The following is a 22,086-nucleotide window of genomic DNA, read 5'->3' on the forward strand; positions in this document are numbered from 1 at the left end:
CTCTCTTTATTGAGTTGTCACCTCCAATCGGTAACCAGTTCAGTACTTACAGTATCAAGATTTCCTACAACAAAAACCGTTTTCTCAGAAATCGCAACTTCATATTCGACAAAATAACTCAAACTATTACATACTTATTACATTGGTAAAATAAGCAAACAAGTTCGAACATGAAAATTTAAACTAAATAATTAATAATAAAATTCAACTGCCAGAAGAATACTAAGTGTTTCTCATACTTATTCATAATATAAAGGATTTTTCAAGAGGTTATAGTACAGTCATGCCTTGCGCTGGCAGAATTCCATAAGCAAGTTCAGTAAGTTCTCCCAACACATACATACATATGTGCGAAAAAGACAAGAAACGTGGAGGTTTCGACGATACGAAGCGATGACAATCAGTGTGCAATTAAAGCTTTCTTTACTCGGTTAATCATCAAGTCGACACGTGTGAGTTTGGTCACTTAGGTGTCCGGTAATCAGGTTTAGCACACCATAAGCTTGACAAATCCTAAATTTATAACTTAATCTACTTTTGATATAAAATACCATAAAATCGACAAAGCATTGCGCTGAGAAAAACAAAATACTGTGGGCAGATGTGTAATCATTAACTACCACCAGCACACGCTTCCCACGCTTGGATGCTACATACATATGTAGCTTACAACATTTAAACAACCTTCACTGCAGCTTCGCCACCTCATTAATCCATAAATAGGAATCGTCTACCAAAACTATTCTTGTTAGAGCAACAAAGAGCAGAGCGTTGACAAACAATCGAGCAACCGCCACCGTATGTAATGCATTATAAATAAATATTATTAATATTATGCTTCGATACGCAGAAATTCTTACACTTACGGCGAAAAGTATTGACACAGAGCATTTTTCACGACATATGTATATATTATGCAACAATTTTTATTTTTCCGCTAATTTTTTACCAAAATGTAGTTCATATCACAACAAACAGCATTAAAATATAATTTGTAAACTTTGTGCAAAACTCAGAAAATTTCAATAAATTTTCATGCAAATTTTTAACTTTTTAATCAGATTTAAGCTCTAATTTCTACCGTTGGTTTTTGGCAATTTTATTTCAACGCATTTTCCTTTCTACAAAAAACTATTTCGAAAATACTTGCATTGAAAAAATGCGAAACATTTGTAACAAAAAAAAATATCAAAAATCAGCGCGGTATTTTAGTTTTTAAAACTTGAATTTTATTGTACTAAAATTTAATGAGCTACAAAACTGCAAACTGAAAAAAATTAAAAAGTTGAAAGCTTGCTTGAAAATGTATAGAATTGCGCAGAAAGTTTAAAAATTATATTTTTATGTTTTTTTTTTTATAGTGGGAACCATATTTTTAGAAAAAATTTGGGAAAAATTGTTGCAGAAATTGTTGCATATATTGTATGAAATCAATCTGTGCCAATACTTTTCGCCGTGAGTGTATATATGAATGGAGGTACAAAGGTAAAACTCATATGCACTGAAAGTATCCCTCTTAGGAAATCACCGCTCGTACAGTCGAAGTTGTACGCAGGAAGCTATCCAACCCCTAATTGAAGTCATACACAAAATCTGAGCATTGGAGACTGGAGTAGTATTTTTATTCCGAAGCAAATGAAGCATTAGAAATAAAAATACGTATGTAAAAAAGCGACGTAACGAAAGACAAAACCCGTACTAAATGAAGTAAAAAAGGGCAGAAGAGGAAAAACTGCAAAAAAGTGGAAGATTAATATTAAATTTGAATTTAGCAATGAATATTGAACAGAGAGTTGTTGTGAACAAAGAGAATGTGCTGAGAGGGGAAAAAAGATGATGGTGGACGCCGCTAAACGAAAGCTGTCAACTGCAGTTGCGCAACGCATCCAGTCAGCATCGCGCTCAGATGGATTGCATTTATCGAATTGTGGAGTTCTCAGCAAACTCTATGTTACGTCATATTGACTTTGAACTCCAACTGTTCCGACTGTTTTGGTTCAAGCGAATGCATTCAAGCGCAATAAATTCATTTAGAAATTTATCCAAATCAACGCACTCAATAACTGCGCAGTCAGCTGCATACAAGCACCTAAGGGGGTAGAATGTGACGTGGACCACCTAAGAGCCAGCAGTAGTTTATATTTGGCATAGATTGCTGTTTTAAGGACCCTCTGGTGAATTCAATACTTAAGAGAGTTAACTTTTCCAGAATGTGTGGCACTATAAAGAAGAACACAAACAATTTTAAGCGTTCCTGTTTTTTTTTTGTTCTTAGAGTGGACCTTAAAATCTCCACCTCCAGTAATTAAGGTCCCGTAGAGTGGACCTTAAAATCTCCACGTCATGGGGCCACCGCTTTATTTTGTACGTAGAACTGATGACTTTTAAAAGTAAAAGTCATTGACTGATTTTTATTGATGACTTTTATAAATAAAATAAAATTCTTCAATAACTGTTATCTAAGACATATAATATAAAAATCAAAAATAATTAAATTTTAGCTTTATAATGTAAAAATCAAAAATAATTATTTTTTTTAATTTTGCATAAAAATTGCAAATAAAATTTTATTTTCAAATTTGAGTCTCGCTGAAAAAAGAAATCGATTGGTATGTATCACTTAGTTGTAGAACATTTCCTTCATAGTAAAGTTATCCATGACAGTTTTCATCAATAACTGTTATGTTCGGCACTTTATTTTGTACGCAGAATGAAATAAAGTGGTGTTGCGTACACAATTTAGATACGGATATGTTAAGGTCACCCTAGCCACTGGTTCTGCTTTCTTAAGATCGCGAACTAGCCACATTCGCTCTGTTTTCTTCTTGTCTGAAGAAAATTCCAGACTAATGGAGACTAGGAAATAGAATGCACAAAAAAGTACATTATGATTAAGGTTTTAACGCAGGCCTCAACTTTCTGGGTAAATCAGTGAAAATAGGCCAAGAATATTATATTGGTCGAAGCGCGTACATCGATTGGCTCGGAAGAATAACGAATTCCGGATAAGTCCTTTGATATTTTGGTATAGAAGAAGGACTCTGCTAGCATAGCTTCAAATATTCTTTTATTAACATTTTGAAAGACTAACAACATGTCATGGCTTAGCGTGCTCCACCTGCCTCTCCTCGAAATGACCATACTTCTATGAATGCTTCAAGAGGTATTTCAAATTTCTAAACCATTGAATATGAAGAATAAGTAGCGTCAGTACTCTCAAAAGTATAATAGGTCTCTGCATATGAGCAGAGACTAAGGTCGTATTCTTACCGAAGGTAGGTAAATCTTAACCGCTGCTTTCCTCTTACTGACCATTTATCATTAGTAACGTTTTTCCTAAAAGGCTTGAAGAATATCTTGGAACAACACATCAGAGAAGTCAACCTAAAGCTGCCTTTACTAAAAGAGAAGGAATGCGATGACCCGTAGTGCGGCAGATAGTAGCAATGGGCTACAATGAGAATGATGTTCGATGCGCTCTAATCGCCAGTTTTAATGATCTCAATGAAGTAGTCGATCACCTCATCCAACAGGTGCCAGAGCGCATCGAACATCATTCAAAAAGACAAAAGTCGCAACAACACCAACGGAAAAAAACGAATTCTAAAATAATCGAATCAGCGAAACGTAAAACAGCCAATGATTTAGCGTTTCTACGTCACGACCAGGATTTCAAGAATTTACGACGAATGGGCTTCAAGCGGCAAAATGTCATATGGCGTTTTATCGCTTGCGATCACAATGTGGAGAAAACTGTGGACTGCCTGTGCCGAATCAGTGACGCTCACAATTAAGCGGTGAAAACTATAATACGATAATGCTTTGTTTTATACTGAGCTAGCGTAAGTTTGTATATCATTAACCAATTTCCATAAATCTTCTTTTAAAGGAAAGGTGTTACCTCAGAGGTGGTCCCATACTAATTTGGTTTAGATCCGATCATTGTATCATGAAGAAATTAACGGTACTCTTAAATTTTTGCATGAGAATTGAAGTCGGTTCTGTTTTTCGATTAAAAATTACTTGTTTTCAATTTAAGTAACGTTAGTCATAAATAAAATTTAATGTATTATAGAATTTAAAATTTTATAAAATTTAGAATTCAATGCCATCAACATAGACTACTACATTCGAAAAGCAAGACTGTGAAATATAAAAAAAGATTTGGGTAGAAATCGCCGTGAATGCATTATTAAAGGCATTATAACAAAGATTCGAATGTTTGTGCATCCAAAATGTTCGAGCATCCAAATGAAAAAAAAGTGCTTATTTGCAGGCACTGCGTTTGCGGCGTTCTCGTTGAACGACAAAACATTTCTTAATCCTATTTACACAACTGTTTACATTTTTTAGTACAACTACATACCATCCCTTCGCTTTATATTTTTAGTTTGTATGCGAAATTAACTTACGCTAACCACTGTTGTCAGTACTGTGGTGAGCATCTGCAGTGTGATCGCTTGAGTATGGGTTGATTTTTAAGCACAAAGTCAAATAAAACTAATTCGTTCATTTTTTTTTTAAGTATGAAAGGGGCGAATGTCTAAGGGTTTTAGATACATACCCTGCCAATCAAAGTTCCCGAAATCTTAACGAAATCTTTAGAAGTATTTCATTTCTGTAACGATTTTTTTACGAATCTTCAAAGAAAATTATACGAACTCGTAAAGAAATTTCTGTACGAAAGATAAAGAAATTTCTGAAAATATTCTGCGAGAAATTTTTCACATAGCAGCATTATTTTCATTGCTTTACCGATTCTTTGCCGAAATTTCGTAAAAGAATCGAAGCGTGCACAATTTATTTAATTTTAGAAAATTCGGCGAAAAATTAGATCTTTACGAATTCTTTAGAATTTTTCTACAATTCAGAATACTCTGAAAAAGGGTTTGCAGGGTATATATGTATGTATGTAATCTCGTAGAGACAAAAGCTGACATCACGGCCATCCAAGAAATCCATTGGACGGGGAATGGCAAAAAATTGTTGGGGCTTTGCGACGTCTACTACAGCTGCCATGTAAAGGAGCGCAAATTCGGTGTTGTATTTGTGAGATTTGTGAGAGACTCGTTCGCCGAGTACTGTCGTTAACCCCGGTGGACGAGCTGCTAGCCACAACCCGCATCTCGCTCATCATCAAAGTGGGCAAGGAAGGGTTTCTTGGCGACATTGTCGGAAAATTCAGCCTCCTCGACGAAACGTCCGATAACGGACTGAGACTGATCGACTTCGCCGGGGCCCGAAACATGGTAGTATGCAGTTCGAGACACATGCATAGAAAGATCCATCAAGTTACTTGGCTATCTCAAGATCGAAAAACGAGAAACCAAATCGATAATGTTGTGATAGGCGGACTACACACTTCCAGTGTTTTAGACCTACATACGTACACTCCGAGGGCCAAGCATCGACTCGGACTGCTTTCTTGTTGCAGTCAAGATACGCACCCGCCTTCATGCAGCAAAAAACGTCCGCCTAACAATACAAGGAAAGCACAAGTTCGAAAAGCTGCAACCACAAGAGACGGTCAATGCATTCGCCACTCGAATCTCATACCTGATTTCAGAGAGCAGTTTTCAACATGCGGACATATGCGAGCAGTGGAACCACATTTTCCGCCGCCGAAGAAGTAGTCGGATTTCAGTGAGCCCGAAGGAACAACTGGTACTATGAGAAATGTGAAGAAGCTGCAGAGAAAAAAGAGCTTTGTGGGACTACTATAAGGAACTAAAGAGGGAAACGGCACGTATTTGCCGCAATAAGAAAGAGGCCGAATTACGGGAGAACGAAGAACTTAAAATACTGGCCGACAGGAAAAACGGCCGAAAATTTTACCAGAGTGTTAGGCGACTTACGGAAGGTTTCAAGATCAGAGCGAACTCCTGTAAGAACAGCCATGGGGACCTAGTAACCGATGTCCAGAACGTACTTAAATAATGGAGGAAACACTTTTCCACCCTACTAAATGTAGCAGCACTGAAAGTAATGGAGAAGCCGAACCCGAGCCCCCAGTCGATGTTCCACCGCCTGACTATAACGAGGTACGAATAGCAATTACGCGGCTGAAAAACAACAAAGCTGCTTGACGGCCTGCCAACTGAGCAATTCAAGTACTGCGGCGAGAAGTTGATGAGATTCTTTTTCAGAATGTGGTCCGACGACTGGAATTTGAGTGTACTCTGCCCAACCCACCGCCATTCGCGCTAATTACCGCAGGATCAGCCTTCTAAGCATAGGCACCGTCAACGAACTGATTGGGCGTTATCAGTATGGCCTTAGACTTGGCGAATCCACCATAGACCAGGTATTCCAAATACGCCAAATCTTGCAAACGACCCGCGACTTCCGACTTCAAAGCCACTTTCAACAGCACTAAAACAATTGCCTATACGCCGCGATGTCTGAATTTGGTATCCCCGCGAAATTAATACGGCTGTGTAAACTGACGTTGAGCAATACCAACAGCTCCGTCAGAATTGGGAATGACCTTTCCGAGCCGTTTGTCACCAAAGGGGGTTTCAGACAAGGCGACTCCCTCTCGAATAAATCCTTTAATCTGATGTCGAAGAAGATAATAAGAGCTGCTGAACTGAACCGTTCAGGAACAATTTGCTACAAGAGGCTGCAATTGCTGGTAACAAAAACTGCGAAGTTTGTTCTGACTTTTCCAAGTTGGATAAGGTGGTAAACGAGGACAAGACGAAGTATCTCCAATCGTCAAACAAACATTCTGTAAAGTCCTATCTCAATGTACGAAAATATAAGTCGCTCATCATGCCCGTGCTGGTATATGGCGCAGAAGTATGACAATGACAACAGCCGATAATGCGGCTCTGCTGGTTTTATCATGTCGTTCGAATTAACACCGACGCTCCGGCTCTGAAAGTATTCAACGGGGAACCCGCTGGTGGTAGGAGAGGAAGAGGGAGGTCATATAAACTCAAGTTTAAAACTTTTTAAAAAGCCGCAAAAAAGTGCAACCAAGTTTCACCCAAATTTCAAACTTTTTTCTCAGAAGCGGTAGAACTTTTTTGAATACACAGTTTTATAGCCCATTCAATTTTAGTCTAATAATGTGCAAGTTTCAAGTGGCTAAAAGTTACCATTGATTTTTTAGAATTTTTTCGTTGAAGATGTGGCGGGTTTGTGCCATATAAAAATAAATTGTGTGTTGTTATGGAAGCAAATGAGACAAAAAAAATCTAAAAAATCAACGGTAATCTTTAGCGACTTGAAACTTGCACTTTATTGCACTAAAATTGAATGCGCTATAAACTGTGTACTCAAGAAAATTCTAGAGCTTTTGAGAAAAAAGTTTGAAATTTAAGTGAAAGTTTGTTGCACTTTTTTGCGGTCTTTTGAAAAGTTTAAAACATGGGTTTATATGGGTTTTGTTAGAGAATGAACTATATTTTAATTGAAAATTTTTAAAAACAAATAATTAAACATAAGTGGCGAACAATATCGCTTTTAAAGGGGGGTGCTATAGATATGTCCAATACTGTATGTATGTAATTTTCAATTTTCTTAATATTTCGATTTTCTCCTTTCTTATTTTTATTTGGAATAATCACCCGAAAATTGGGAGAATTGAGAATATTTATACCTATGCAATTTTTAAGTATGACCTTTGTATTTCTAAGAGGGGAAAGTAGAAAACAAAAATTAACCAAAATTCCATCACACTTAATGATTGGACCCATATTTTTTGCGAGTTGTAGACGTTATAGTGATCCAATCTTCCCCATATTTTACGTTTACGGTATTCTAATAAATGAGAGAGTACAAACTTAGTTTAATCGAAATCGGATAAAATTATAGTACATGTCAAGTTTCAGCGAAATCGGTGCAGGTTAACTATTATTTCCACCTGTCTCCTTATAGTCGAAACACATTCAGCCTCATTGGGTAAGTCGTAAATTAGGCTAAATTGTACGACTCGACAACATTGGCATTGTCTACTGTCGTGCTGAAATAAGCGACGAAAATCGTCGAAAACTATACAGTGCTGCCAAGTTTTTTCGTTTTAATACACTAGTCGAGTGGAAATTTTAGGCAATGACGCAAAAACGACTTGCATTCGACACGACTCTCGCAATGAGGGTGATTATGAAATTAAATAATGCAAACGAGTTAATGAATTGTTAACGTTCACTGAAATAGGGCCTACTTTGTCGTATTTGGTTTTCGAGACATTAAAGGTTGTTTGTGGTGGAAGTAAATCAGTTTAATGTTTTGCCGAACTAGCGAAATATAAGAAATTCTCGTGTTCTATAGACCTACGAATGATTTATGAGAATATGAAGCTGATTACACAGGCATATATATAAAAACTGTCCGACTCTAGGGATCTTGACTACACAACACCGGCTTTCGATCTCGGACTTGAGAACAAGTTCTCCACTGGTATCCCTTCGTGGAAGGACTAGGAGGAGGATTCGCTCTGGGGTCTCCGAGATAATTCTACAGCCGTCTACACTGATGCCTCTAAACTAAATCTAAGAGTAGGGAGTAAAATACACTTGAAAGACCTATCATTAGATCTCTGCTTTGGGTTGCCAGACCACTGCACTGTCTTCCAAACATAGCTCGCGACCATAAAAGACGCTCTTAATCTGCCTTCATTAACAATATACTCCGTTTTCCATGCAGCTATTAATTCACTGGATTGATGTGAAACGTCAAAAATGATAATAGAATGTAGAAAAGTCCTCAGCGAGTTAGCTTCAAAGAATACTAAGCAGATTGTATGGGTGCCAGGTCACAGAGGGTAACTGTAAAGCAGACGAGCAAGCGAAAAAGTGAACCAACCTGTGTGGCGTCAACTCTACACACAATGCGGGCACACCGCTTTCTACCGGCAGAACATTGCTTAAAATATACTTTTTCAGAGACGACAAATGAAAGATGGTCGGAAGAACCCACGTGTGGGACAACTCGACAATCTAACGGAACCGACGCGTGCATTCTAATATTGGCAAAAGTTTATTTTTTTTTGGCATAAAACCTAACAAATTTTATTCGGTTCGAGGCACTATATCATATAGCCGTTATATACCCGATCTGGCAGAATTCGTTGTATCGACTTAAAATTCGGTTTGTGTACGTATTATGGAGTTCTTAGTTGATCTACAATTTTTTTTTTTTTATTTAATGTTAAGCTAGTTTTCTTTCGCTGTCAGCGACAAAAGAGCAGCGACAACATGAAAAACATCATCTTTTTAAAATGAAACATTCCGGCAGGTTCTGCAATTCACTTCCGAGTGAATTTGAGGTAAGTGCGCTTTGAATTCAAGTTGGTAGGGGTTGAAATTCACTCGCAAGTGAATTGCAGAACCTGCCCGATTACTTTGTTTTAATTGAAACTTTAACGTGGAAAACACGTACTTAAATTTCATTTTATGTATTTTATTTTTACAAAATTTTTGCCACACAAAGATCAACTAAGGAATAAGTGTAATATATTTATTCCCACTGGGAGAATATGTATGCATCTTACGAGGTAATCCATGTTTAGTACCAAAATTGTCACCACGCCCAATGTGATCTTGTAAAGCGCAAAAAGCGACAACGCCTTACGTTGTAAGTTGCAAAATGCAGGCAGCCGCTTCAACCTAACCTAACCTATTATATTGATTTCATTTCTACCAAAAAATGTAGCCTTTTGATTGCCCCTTTCTCTTTTCGTGTCCGATTCTAAATGAAAGGCAAAGGGTGAGAAAATTTTGTGTTCGTTTTTTAAAATGTCACACTCTTTTTAGGTAAAAAGGCACAATACTGGCAAAAATTGCCCTTTCTTTTCTCATGGACACATACAATTAAAGGCGGCTCAAACAGAATATTTATATGTATGTAGTACATATATGTATTTCCACCTACCTTAAAGCTCATTTGTACGTTTGGCGGATTGTTGATAGCGGGCATTTGCATAGCTTTAGTATTTTCTGTTGTTGCTGCTGTTGTTGTTTTCTCATTATTTTGTTGTTTAGTTGTAGTTTTATTTTTTCTTTTCGTATATGTGCGTTTGGTGCGTTTGTAACGCCTAGGCCGACAATTGAGAAACTCAATTTCGTGCTCATTCACCGCTTGTGGCGGCGGTACTACCGGTGCCGAAACGGGTGCATAGCCCATGTAGTCGTATGTATTCGCATTAGGCATAACATTACCCAGATTCGGTGGCTGCAATTCTAGTTGTTGATATTGTGGCTGGTATTGTTGTGTTTGTTGCATGGATTCATAGATGATTGTGCTAGCATCGTAAGGAGCTGGTGGAGTCACAGTTGTGATGCCACCACTGGCATTAGAATTCTTAAAACGACCCGTCATTGCGTTTAAATATTCCGGCATTGTTTCTTATATGATTAACAATTTTGTTGGAGTAGGTAAAGTTAATGCTTTATAAATATTTTAATGTTAAGCTGCAATAAAGGAACAATGAAAGTTGACAATTTAAAAAAAAATGCATTGAACGTTTTTGTTGTTTTGTTTCTTGTTAGGTTGCAGATGTTAAAAAGGTTTATAATACCTTAACTAGCAGTGGAGATTGCTCTTACTTTTAAAGCCTTAAATTAATTTTCAAATTATAAATGTAATTTCTAGCTTTAAGCTAAAGTACAAACAAAAGACAATTTTTCTGTTATTGTTCCCAGTAAATGCGTTTTTGTATAACTATTTATTTTAGCATCGTTTTTTTGGATAAGTTTCTTTTTCACATTGGTTGTTATTTCATAGAATTTAATTATTTTAGAATTTCACTTTGTGATAAATAAATAATTGAATCTATTGTAAGCCTGCCGTATAGTAATCACGCGAATAGCCAAGACAATTTAATTACGCAAACGTTTCTTTATCTCATCTCCCAACTCAGTCAATGGTACGTCCTCCTCCTTCCGCGTATTCACTTCACGTAGCTTCACAATGCCTTTCGTTAATTCTGAATCGCCAAACACAACGGCCAATGGTATTTGATTCTCCTCACAGTATTGTAGTTGCGCCAGTAACTTTGGATTCAGTTTGTATGAGTGTTCAGCCTTTAAATAGAAAAAAAAACATCATATTGAGGTCCAAATACCACTAAAAATTTAACACTCACCTTAATTCCCTGCTCCCACAGGGTGTTCAAGATGGACAAACGCTTTTCATGTAAACCTTTATGAGCAGAAGCCACATAGACTTCCACCTCGTTGGTTCGCGTCTTTACACCGGCTGCAGCATTTTTGGCTTCCAATACAGAAAAAATACGTTCCACACCAATAGAGACACCCACACAAGGAACCTGTTTGCCCCTTGCATCAAACATACCGACCAGATTGTCGTAGCGACCACCGCCAGCAACAGAGCCAACCGCACCTTGCTCCTCCGCACCGTCAGCGCCGTTTTGCACTATCTTCGGCTCAGCTTGTAGCACACATTCATAAATTACGCCTGTATAGTAGTCAAGTCCACGTGCAAGGCTTAAGTCGAAGCTTATTTTCCCCGACAGCCCCATGGCAGCGCTGTACTTGAGTAAAAGCTGCATACCCTCTAAACCTTTAACCGCGCTGGGTACTGCTTTCAATTTTTCGTCAGCAAGCAATTGTTCGCAAAGCTCAGAGCCACCACTGAGGCGCACATATTCACCAATTTTATCCGCAGCAGCAGGATCCAGTCCCTTCTCTTCGATCATCTCCTTACGCACATCAGACCAGGGAGACTATTATTTAAAGCGAATGAAATTTAAATAAATACATATTAACATGTTAAATGTCACTACCGTGTGCCATATTACCTTGTCTAATTTATCAACAGCCGAGCAAATGGTGCGAAACTTATCGACGGGCACTCCACAAGCCTCAAACATTCCATCCAACAATTGTCTGTGATTGATTTTAATCACATATTCACCAATGTCTAGTGTGTCCAGCACTTCCGCAACAATTTTTACGCACTCGGCATCGGGCAGCATGTGGTCAAATGTACCGGCAATATCGAAATCGCACTGGTAGAACTCACGATAACGGCCACGTGTCATAGCGGGATTATCACGTCGATACACTTTGGCGATGTGGTAACGCTTTAGGGTGGATATTTTGCTCATCGCTAGGTAACGTGCCAGTGGAACAGTTAGATCATAGCGCAGCGATAAAATTTCGCCACCTTGATCTTTGAGATCGTAGATCAGTTTTGAATCTTCGCCATATTTGCCAGTGAGTACCTCCTAAAGTAATTAAAGGAAATAGGTTATGAGATTTTTTTTTTTTAACATGAGCCTTTCTACACACCTTCAGCTCAAAGACCGGGGTATCAATCGCTTCGCCACCATGCTTCTTGAAAACAGCAATGATCTTATCCAGCACACCTTGACGCAACATCATCTGCTGGGGCGAATAATCACGCGTGCCCTTAGGCGTTTTAAGCGTAAACTTTTGTGGCGTTGTTGGACCATCGCCGAGTTTCGCCTTCAAGGCCAATAAGTGTGCAACCTCTTCATCGATCTGCAAATATAATAAAATACCACACATTTTTTAAGCAAATCAAAAGCAATTATTTAGCAAGTACTAAAGCTAACCTGTGCCAGTTGTTGTGCTAGCAGAGATGCTTCATCATCAGTCTCATTATTGCTGTTGATTGTGTGGCTGTTCTTTTTTCTATGCGAAATATCTTTTGTTGTAGCACTTTCGAATTGCCCCACCTTGTGGCTGGTGGCGCAGTGACGACACTGTTGCTGACCTGCGAACCCGAATTTAAGCTCGTCACTCAGCGTGTTACGCACAAGTGCGGACCGAGCAGTTAATGGCCGGCCTTTTGTATGTCCAATAAAATAAGCGCTTTGACGGCCAATCGAACGCAACATTTTTCTTCTTCTTTTGATAAAATAACGATTCGAATGTCTTTGCAAGTTTTTTTTTTTATTATGTTACTGAAAGCTCACTTTCAGCGTAACCAATCATGTATCGAGATTAATTTCAAATAATTTAAAAGTACGCGCCGATTTGTTCAAACCTAAACAACAACAATAATGATACTGATTAGAAAAAAATGTATCCGAGTGAAAAAAATCATACATATTCTAGGTAAAACATTTGCGATTTGCAAAGTTAATATTTAGATTTGTTAATAAATTGACGCGCACAAATAACAATAAAGAGTTTTAACAAACATAATTAGGAAAATTATTTAATAAGAGAAAATGAGGAACTGCTAGGCATGGGGTTAATACATACATATGTAGATCCAAATATGAATTAAATGAGGAGATATTTCAGATTTACTTTAGAAAACATAAGAATAAATATAGAAAATGAATGATGCGATGTCGAGATTTTGCATTCTGAGGGCGATGTTTTGGCGTAATATTTATGACTTTCCACAAAATCTGAAATTCATATTGAAGTGTTGGATCGGTGCAGTATGTGTGAATGAGTTAGTTGTCTATAAATGAGTGATGAAATAGATTTGCTTAGTTTGCAAAACTAATGACTACGAATGATTTTTTTTTTTCATACATGTACATACATACATATGTATGTAGATTTGAAATGATTTTGAAAAAATATTGCATTCCATCGGCCACAAATTGATGCGCTGCAACACTTTAATTTTTGAATATTTACAGCTTCTATGATGTTTAATATTTTTAAATGTGCTATTTTAATTTTAATTTTCATATTTCATAATTTATTTGCATATGAGTATTAAGTATACTTAAAAAATACACAGTGGGAAAAGTAGTAATGCGTTACATGCGTGATAAATAATGTAATGTGTTTCTTATGAGTTCTAGATTCTATTACTGTTTAATATGTAAGCAGCGTTCTAATGCATCCAAACAGTCGCTGCATTACTGGTAATGAAAAATTAAATGCCCTACTTTTCCTAGGACATCGACGCACAGTACGGCCGAATTCCACAAGTGCGGCCAAAATTCGAGAAAATAAAGTTTCTAGGCCGTTTTTGACATTGAGTTGACTAAAGGGATCACCTAAGAAGCGAAAACTGTTCACTGTAACGACCTGTACCGTAAGTCCTCTCTTTATATTCATTTCTAGTGACACCTTTTCCCAAGCACAACATTATTGTAATAAAAAGCGAAAAGTTATTAACATATAAAAGTAGTTAGAGAATAGGAAACCAAATAAAACCAAATGGATTCTACGTCTGAAGGTTAATAAAATACGTTACAAAATTTGTGAAAAAAGTACTGTAACAGAAATTTAAAAAAATAAAAATGTAAATGTATTTTTTTCGTTTGTTTTTAAACAAAATTTGAGTTGTTAAATGCAACAGTAGCAACACGCCGTTGGATGCTGCCTTTAAACCTATTGGAGGTTACAGTTATAGAATAAAACAAAACTCAGATGCTCATTTCTGCTCCTTATATATTTTTGTTATTTTTTTAACACGCTTATACATATTAGCTCGACCTCCATGTAAAAATTTCAAGCTTTTTAATTAGATTTCACAGAAAGATGTTGAGTATGCAATTTTGTGGCCCATTTAATTTAAGTATAACAAAGTGCAAGTTTAAAGAAGCTGGAACTTACGGTTGATTTTTCGATTTTTTTTATTTTTTTTGTTGAAGGTGTTGCTCATTTTCTTCATATCATCGAACATACTTCGTATGGAAGAAAACAACTGGCACTGTCAACAAAAACATTCTCAAAAATCAACGGTAAGTTCTAGCTACCTCAAACTTGCACTAAAATTGACTGGGCTATAAAACTGCATACTCAAAACCTCTCTAAGAATTCTAATTAAAAAGCCCGAAATTTACCAGACGCCTTTTATATGATACTTAATACATACTACTACATTAGCGTCCTCGAAAACCCCCTAGTACGAAATTTTGAATCAGTTCTTTAAACCTTAGAATTTTTGCCGCACTTTTGAATTTCGGCCGCACTGTGCTACGTGGGAAAAATAATGCATTTTCGAACGTGAAAACAGCTGTTTCACTGATTATTTTTTCGATTACTATACATTACATTTTCCCACTGGGTAGTTACATATATAAACATTTACATACATACACATATGTTTTCAGAGGACGTGTTAAGCGAATTTTCGTAAAGGAAAGTTAATGTATCGTAGTATTTACATGTTATACAAGATACACTATAATTACAAAGGTTCTATTAAAGTAAGAAGAGCCTAACTTGTATTAATAGTATGCAGTTATATTTTGGCGCTTAAACTTTTGTTAAGTGTATCTTTCTAATTTATAAATAGACATGTTGCTCGCACCAGGGATCGAACCCAGGTTCTACGGAGGGGTAGTACGCACCTCTAATCACTCAGGCACAACGGCGGAGAGAGCCTAACTTGAAGGCCTGATAAAAAACAGTGTGGCCAGTAAAAAGGTTTTTGTTCTCAGCCCAAACCGTAAAAAGGTTTTGGTGCATTTTGGGTGAATTTTTAACAAGAATCCGTCATATTCGACCAGTGTGTTTTGTTTCACTTGCGGGTCGATGCGCAGGCTCTTGCAAATAAAATAAACGAATAAAATTTTACAGGCTTGTTGTTGACCTCATGGTATAATATATTTTCACTATTACCAAAGGATTTGAGAAAAATTAAATGTTCGACCCGCCCTAGCGCACACCACACATCGGAAGGGAAGCACGACCAAGCCCTTAGCAAATGAGATAAGCTTTACCTGTATTTTTTTTTTTTCAAAAACATTCTTATTATCTACATACTAATACAGGTCGATGGTCATCTGCAATAACGACATAATTCAAAATTCAAAAAATAAAACTCTTGCTACTGTTATGTGTCTAATATCTCTAATCTTTGTTTAATCTAAATCTTATCCTTACTACTTACTTTACAGGGCTCTAGCACGATATGTATTTGCATATGTAATGCTACTTTTTTGTACCATATATGTAGCATATATTAGAAAGTTTAAGAAAAGTAGCATTTACATATGAAAACAAATGTCATGTATCAGGGCTCTTAGTAAAAGTCTGCCAAACTCAATTTCCAAAAGAGATTGCAGGAGCAGTTACACCTTGTTTCTGAAAATCAAACTTTCCGATACTAATTTTTGTCTAAATATTTACATGGTTAATGCAGACAAGTCCACTTTCAACTATGTTACCAGACATTTTTATGCTTCTAACAAAATTAATGACCTGAAAAATTTACTAAACCTGCTAAAATGTGCACAAAACAGTCACAAAATGTCTATTTCACTAATACTTAAATACTCCGGATCAGAAGAACGAATTAATTACGCGTATTTTTCTTATTTTATTCAACATTTTTATAATATTTTACAAGTTGAAAATATTTCTCGAAAGCAATTTGCGCAATTTCTGTTGCAGTTAAACCTTGCAACTTTTATTTCCGAAAATGATTTCTGCAAATCTGCATAATACCATGTTCTGACCGACAACGAAAACACCTTGAAAACGGTTTGGGATTGTCATGAAGCCTATGGGCCCCAAAGTAAATTCCGTTTTCAAGTTACTTGAAAGACATGGACAAAGACAATATCGAAATGTGTAATTTCAGTGTCTCAATTATATCAGAAACAATCGTATCCGATATAGAAAACTGTAATAATCCTGGCTAGCTACATTGTGTAATAATCAGATGAAGCACTAAAAAAAAATTTTATATATGTTCACTAAAATTTTATTAATGTTAAAATAGAGATTTTGGCAAGTAGCTGTCGAATTTGATGTTAAATTTTAACGTTCTTAAGATAAGATATTAATTATTTTTAAAAGGTAAATTTTGATACAACTATTTTATTTATACTCACAAATTTAGGATATAAAATTCTCTCTACCAAAAAACTTAAATTGGCAATTGTCAAAAATCTCGTTTTTAATCAAAAAGTTGTTTATTGAAACTACCTTCTTTTTAGTATCATGATTTCACCCGTAGAATTGTGTAAAGCCGCTAACAAAAAGGATTTTTCGCACGAAAATGTGTAAATGAGAAAAATACATGTATTGCATATGCATATGCATATTCATCGTGTAAATTTACCAAAAATTTTAAAAATAAACAAAAATAAAATCGATTTATAGTCGCATTTTTAAACAGACTTTTTAGAGTGAATCCAGATTTATATCTGGCCAAGGACTGTCACTCCAGCAACACTCTCCAGAAACTCTTTGGAGAACTTGCATGCTGCTACAACAACAACAATGACATGTTTCGTGTTTGCTACATGTTAGAAATTCGTTGCAAATGTTTACCACAATTGCATTTTTGTTTCCACATAGTTAGATAAGAATAATTCGACAGGGAAGCATGTCCCACCCGTGACAGCTACGGTTGGGACAGTTGTCAGCGGTAAGTTGATAGGGCTGATAAGCTTTATTTGTTTGTTGAGATAGACTCCGGGGAGGAGGGGAGGACTCGCCCATTACCTATAAACCCTTGTGGTCAGCCGATTAAGTTATGTAAGTGACATTTTGACCAGTCTTGGTTTTTTTTGGTTTATAATTTTTTTGGCCTGGCGGTGCTAGGCATTTTCTTCTAAATAAAAGTCACTATCCTAAAATAAAACTTGAGTGAATTGTATCCCTACTTGGTTTCTTATATTTTTAAATAACTAATGTTTCATGTAGACCACATTAAAAGCTCCTTTTTAACCGACTTCCAAAAAAGGAGGAGGTTATCAGTTCGTCGGAATATTTTTTTTTTATGTATGTTACCGCATAACTTTGCACCACGTCAGCCGATTTCAATAATTCTTTTGGAAAGGTAGTGTCTCAGAGGTGGTCCCATACTAATTTGGTTTAGATCCGATCGTTGGATCATGAAATATATAGATACATATATATATATTTTTTTTTTTTTTAAATATGGGACCACCTCTGAGACACCACCTTTCCGTTGCAAACAGAATTATTGAAATCGGTTGACGTGGTGCAAACTTAAGCGGTAACATACATCAAAAAAAAAAAAAAAAATATTCCGACGAACTGATAACCTCCTCCTTTTTTGGAAGTGGGTTAAAAATTCGTACGAGTCCCACACGTAATAAATAATTTTTGTTGTTGTTGTTGTTGTAGCAGCAGTGCTCAACCCCCCAGATTTGTCATGTGTCGTCGTCTTCATCCTCCGACTCTGTGAGCCTGAGGCCGAGAAAGCGGGCTGCGTCGATAGGCGCGGTCCAGAGCGCTTCTGGTGTCAGGGTCGTAGGGTTGGAGGTGCACGTGAAGAGGTGCTGGGTGTCGTGAGGACCTTGCCCACATGCAGGGCATGTGTTTGCCACTTGTGTGTTCAGCCGAGAGAGGTAGCTGTTGAGTCGGTGACACCACCCAGAACGGAGTTGTGCTAGGGTGCACCTGGTCTCTCTCGGCAGCTCTATTTCTTCTGGGTCTATGGGCGGCGGTCGACCGCCCAAGACGATGTTGTCATTACGCGTACTGAGGCTCGTTCTGACCGCATCGCTGTGTAGGCTGTTGAGCGCCGCTCTGTATGTTGCTGCGTCGAATGGATGGTCTACGTACGGCTCAATGTCCGCTTTCCAGTCATGCAGGTGTCGTCTCACGTGTCGTGGGGGCGGTTCGTTACGAAGCAAGGCATTGTTGGGGTGATTCCCTCGGTGACAGCCCACGAGGTATTGCTTCGACAGCATGGTGTTGTGCTCTTTCACCGCCAGCATCTGGCTTTCTTCATGTAGGTGATGCTCGGACGACATGAGATGACAACCTGTAGCCGTACGTAGAGCTGCATTCTGGCAGGTTTGGAGGTTCCTCCATCGGGTGTCGCTTGTCCCCGCCGTCCACACTGGTGCCGCGTAGTTAGCCACTGACCGGCCGATTGCCTTGTAGGTCGCGAGCAGGGTTTCTTTGTTGGCTCCCCAGGTGCTGCCGGCTAGCGATTTTAGGACTTTGTTCCTGGCTCGCAGTTTGTTGCATGTGGCTGTGGCGTGCGCGGAGAAGGAGAAGAGGCTATCGAACGTCACTCCTAGGATTTTAGGGTGATTGGTCGTCGGTATTTTGGCGCCATCGACGAAGACGTCCAGTTCTAGCCCCACCTCCTTGGTCCAGGTCGTAAAAAGTGTGGCGCTGGATTTTGCGGCGGAGATTTGGAGGTTCCTTGCGGAGAAGAAGTTGGAAAGATCGGTGAGATAGTCGGTTATAATTTTTGTTGTTGTTCTTGGTTTGTTTGTGTTCGTGGAGTTTCCGTAAAATATATCTGCTCCAAAACACAGGTTATTTTTTAGTCCCACCCGTGACAAAAGAAATAACTCAGATTTTTTCGTATTTTGTAATTACTCACATAATAAATAGTAAATAAGGTGTAGCTTTATCAAAATGTAGAAATCTTTTTGATAAAATCAATACGGGAAAACAATCACGAAAACCTTTCGTTTTCAGTAGGTTACCGAGTTAAAAAAACTACGAGTAGAAAATGTGATGCACATCAATTTAATGTCAATTAAGTATACATTGACAGGACTCAACCTCATCGTGCTTGTTGCGAGTCATCACAATGGCCTCCAAAATCAGTTAACGTGAATCCGTTGGATTACTTCAGTGATGAGCAAAATAGCTTCCAGGATCCTTTTGCACTTCGGAGCCGGCTTGGCAGATTTAGGTCCTAGATGAGGGGTAACATCAAGAGCCAGCGTGAAGGGGGAAGATGGCCATATTAAAAGTTCTTGTACTCCGACTCTCATTACTAATACACACGTACATAGGTATCTTTTTATGCGTTTTTTTTTATGCGGATTTGAATTTATGCGGTTTTTTAAACCATTTTTTCGCTGTAGCGATTTTGCTTTTTTGGGAGCCTTCATTACTTTTTTTCAGTGTGTAAGAGACAATGCTGCTGATAAATTAATGACTTAAGTCGATAACCTTTCAAAGTAAGTGGAGTACCAGGTGTGTGTGATCTACATAATAATAGAATCCATAAATGACAGCTAAGTTGTCGTCACCAATGTTTCAAGTTCAACAGAATCGTAGGAGTTGTGATAAAGTAATGAAAGCCTGTTTGCAAAAATATAAACAAGTTGGCTAGATTATAATGCAAAAGACAAGCCTCCAAAAGGCGCTAGCAGAAATACATGCATGGGTATATGTACATACTACCGAGTTGTGTCTACATACATATATCATTGCATTATTATTGTTGTTTAAATACGCGTGATACCGTTATACATTAATGCTGGTTATATGTGTAAATTGTTACATATATGAATGTATGTGGTTGCAAAAGTTGACTATTTTTTTGGTTTCTTTAACAAATTATTGGAAGGCCAACAGCAAGCGAACCAGTTGTGGGAATCACTTAAAACCGGTCCATGGTGCTGCAATCAAGTTTCCAAACTGCTCATTAATAACAATAGTTATTACTTCTTGCAGTCGCTTGCTCACGAAGAAAAAAATTGGATTCGAAAGTGAAGGTTTTGAGTACTTTTGTGCTATACGAAAATCTGCCAGCACACCAATTTTGTATGGAACATTTTGGTAAAACTGCAAGTAGATACCACGCAGTTAGGCAGTCTATCAAACTACAGCACGTACCTACTTGCCCCACCACCCATCGCTTCATCCTATTTATTATTAATCATGGCAGACGCGAACCAAAATTGCAACAGCAATGAATCACCCGAACAGTGTATCTATGTTGGTTACAAAAAACTACCAACAGCAAAACGACCACTCTTTTGCTAAGCTAATGCTTTTCCGAACACGTTTAAATATCTGATGAAATTTTTGGATAATTTAACAAATACTCGGAACGTGCCTGTTAATCTTATTGTTAGTGAATTATGTACATATGTACATACATATAAGGCATATTACAAGGACATAATATGATTAAATATGTGTGAGGTAAAGAAAGCGTGAGCTAACATGACTTAAAAAATTAAGTAATATAAATGGAACAAATAACCCACAATACGAATGGTCAGGAAATCGTAGAACACTCACCTTTTCTTTCGTTTCCTTGGCCGCTTTCAGTTTTCGAACCAAATCGCCTTGAGTTTTAATTTCTTCGAGTATCTGTTCACGCGTCTCACTCATTCTACTCCACACAAATGTCTATATTTTTTCTAACACACAGCTTATAAGTTTTTAGGAAGTTTGTAGACCGTCTACGGACCAATTGGGGCCAAATATTTAACACTCCAAGTCTACGCGCACTCTTTACACTAAACTGCTTTTTGAAAAAGTCTGACGCCAATTATATTATTCCATTCGAATTTCACTTAACTTTTTAGAAATTATCGCAAGAAAATGTATTCTCAAGCCACAAAACACACACGCGGTGAAAATGAATGCAGTTGAAGGAATATGCAAGAAAAATTTACTTGTTTGACATTTCGATTTGACGTTTGCCGTACACTGCATTACCTGCCGTTGTTGCACTGCGGTGCCGACTTTATGTTGAGGTTTTTCAATTTTTCCGCTGAATCGGTTAAGGTAAGTTCCCATGATCGATCGAAAGTCAAAATTTCTAAAATCACTACCTTTGTTTTATTGCCACATATTTAGGTATATTAATCGACAAACATTTTTTTAATTCCGATTGAATTTCAACCCCATTCAATTTTAATTCAAAGTGACTTTGGTAGAAGGTCACCCGGAAGTGAATTGCCGCGAGTTGAGAACCCGCCTGATTGACTCAATTCGGCATGGATCTTAAAAAAATGTACATGTGCATATGTATAATTGAAGCCAGGTTCCTTACTCTGTAGTTCGATTCGAAAGAAAATTTGTTCGCTTTCGAACGATTGGTACTCTGAAAGCACCTTTCGAGTAACATTCGTGCGATATTCGAATTCCATTATGTTCCTTTCGAATTTTATTTATCCCCTTTCGAATTTTCGGAAATTTGGTACTTCCTGGCTTTCGAACCAATGCCAAAATGCTGGAATTGTAAGAAAATTCTATTCGACAGCAACCAAGCACTCAGACGTCCGCAAAAATCTAAGTAATTGCAATAATAATTGTGAAAATATGTATTCTTTTAATCAAAAAATCATTTTTAGGACAACTAAAATCAAACAACCGAATACAAATCCTCGGCAATTTGAAATATTGGCGTTTTCTCAATGGATTTACACACTTCAATGAGGCAGCGTGACATTGACTGCTGAGAAAGGCCTACGTGTTGGTATTGACC

The 22,086-nt window shown here is 37.4% G+C and overlaps 2 protein-coding genes across 3 annotated transcripts in view; both read right to left on the reverse strand.

Annotated features, from left to right (window-relative positions):
* LOC118733641 (lipoma-preferred partner homolog) overlaps positions 1–20,968 on the reverse strand; it is a 250,790-nt gene extending 229,822 nt beyond the window's left edge. Inside the window, exons 1-2 of the mRNA XM_036463135.1 lie at positions 20,892–20,968; positions 9,880–10,418 (exon numbers count right to left, since the gene is read on the reverse strand). Coding sequence (XP_036319028.1) covers positions 9,880–10,347 — 468 coding nt within the window. The 5' untranslated portion in view covers positions 10,348–10,418; positions 20,892–20,968. The remainder of the gene's footprint in view (positions 1–9,879; positions 10,419–20,891) is intronic.
* Positions 10,620–21,229, reverse strand: LOC118733640 (histidine--tRNA ligase). 2 transcript variants are annotated; one of them, XM_036463133.1, is made up of 6 exons: positions 20,892–21,030; positions 12,548–12,981; positions 12,261–12,473; positions 11,768–12,196; positions 11,093–11,692; positions 10,620–11,030 (listed from the first exon to the last, which is right to left on the reverse strand). In XM_036463133.1, exons 2-6 carry the CDS (start codon positions 12,830–12,832, stop codon positions 10,827–10,829), a joined length of 1,731 nt encoding a protein of 576 aa, XP_036319026.1. In that variant the 5' UTR covers positions 12,833–12,981; positions 20,892–21,030; the 3' UTR covers positions 10,620–10,826. The 2 variants fall into 2 exon arrangements, with proteins under 2 accessions (XP_036319026.1, XP_036319027.1); XM_036463134.1 differs by lacking the exon at positions 12,548–12,981 and having other exon boundaries at positions 10,623–11,030; positions 20,892–21,229.
* Positions 21,230–22,086: the final 857 nt, after the last annotated feature.

This window comes from Rhagoletis pomonella, unplaced genomic scaffold (genome assembly GCF_013731165.1).
Source record: "Rhagoletis pomonella isolate Grant_MI unplaced genomic scaffold, Rhpom_1.0 Rhpom_scaffold_00002, whole genome shotgun sequence".
Lineage (NCBI taxonomy): Eukaryota > Metazoa > Arthropoda > Insecta > Diptera > Tephritidae > Rhagoletis > Rhagoletis pomonella.

What these genes read in the sequence shown, in the direction of transcription:
- LOC118733640 (XM_036463133.1), bottom strand. Translation starts at nt 12,832, where the DNA reads ATGTTGCGTTCGATTGGCCGTCAAAGCGCTTATTTTATTGGACATACA. An exon ending in CCCCGGTCTTTGAGCTGAAG is followed by an intron (nt 12,197 to 12,260) that starts GTGTGTAGAAAG and finishes TAATTACTTTAG; the next exon opens with GAGGTACTCACTGGCAAATA. An exon ending in TGTGGGAGCAGGGAATTAAG is followed by an intron (nt 11,031 to 11,092) that starts GTGAGTGTTAAA and finishes TTCTATTTAAAG; the next exon opens with GCTGAACACTCATACAAACT.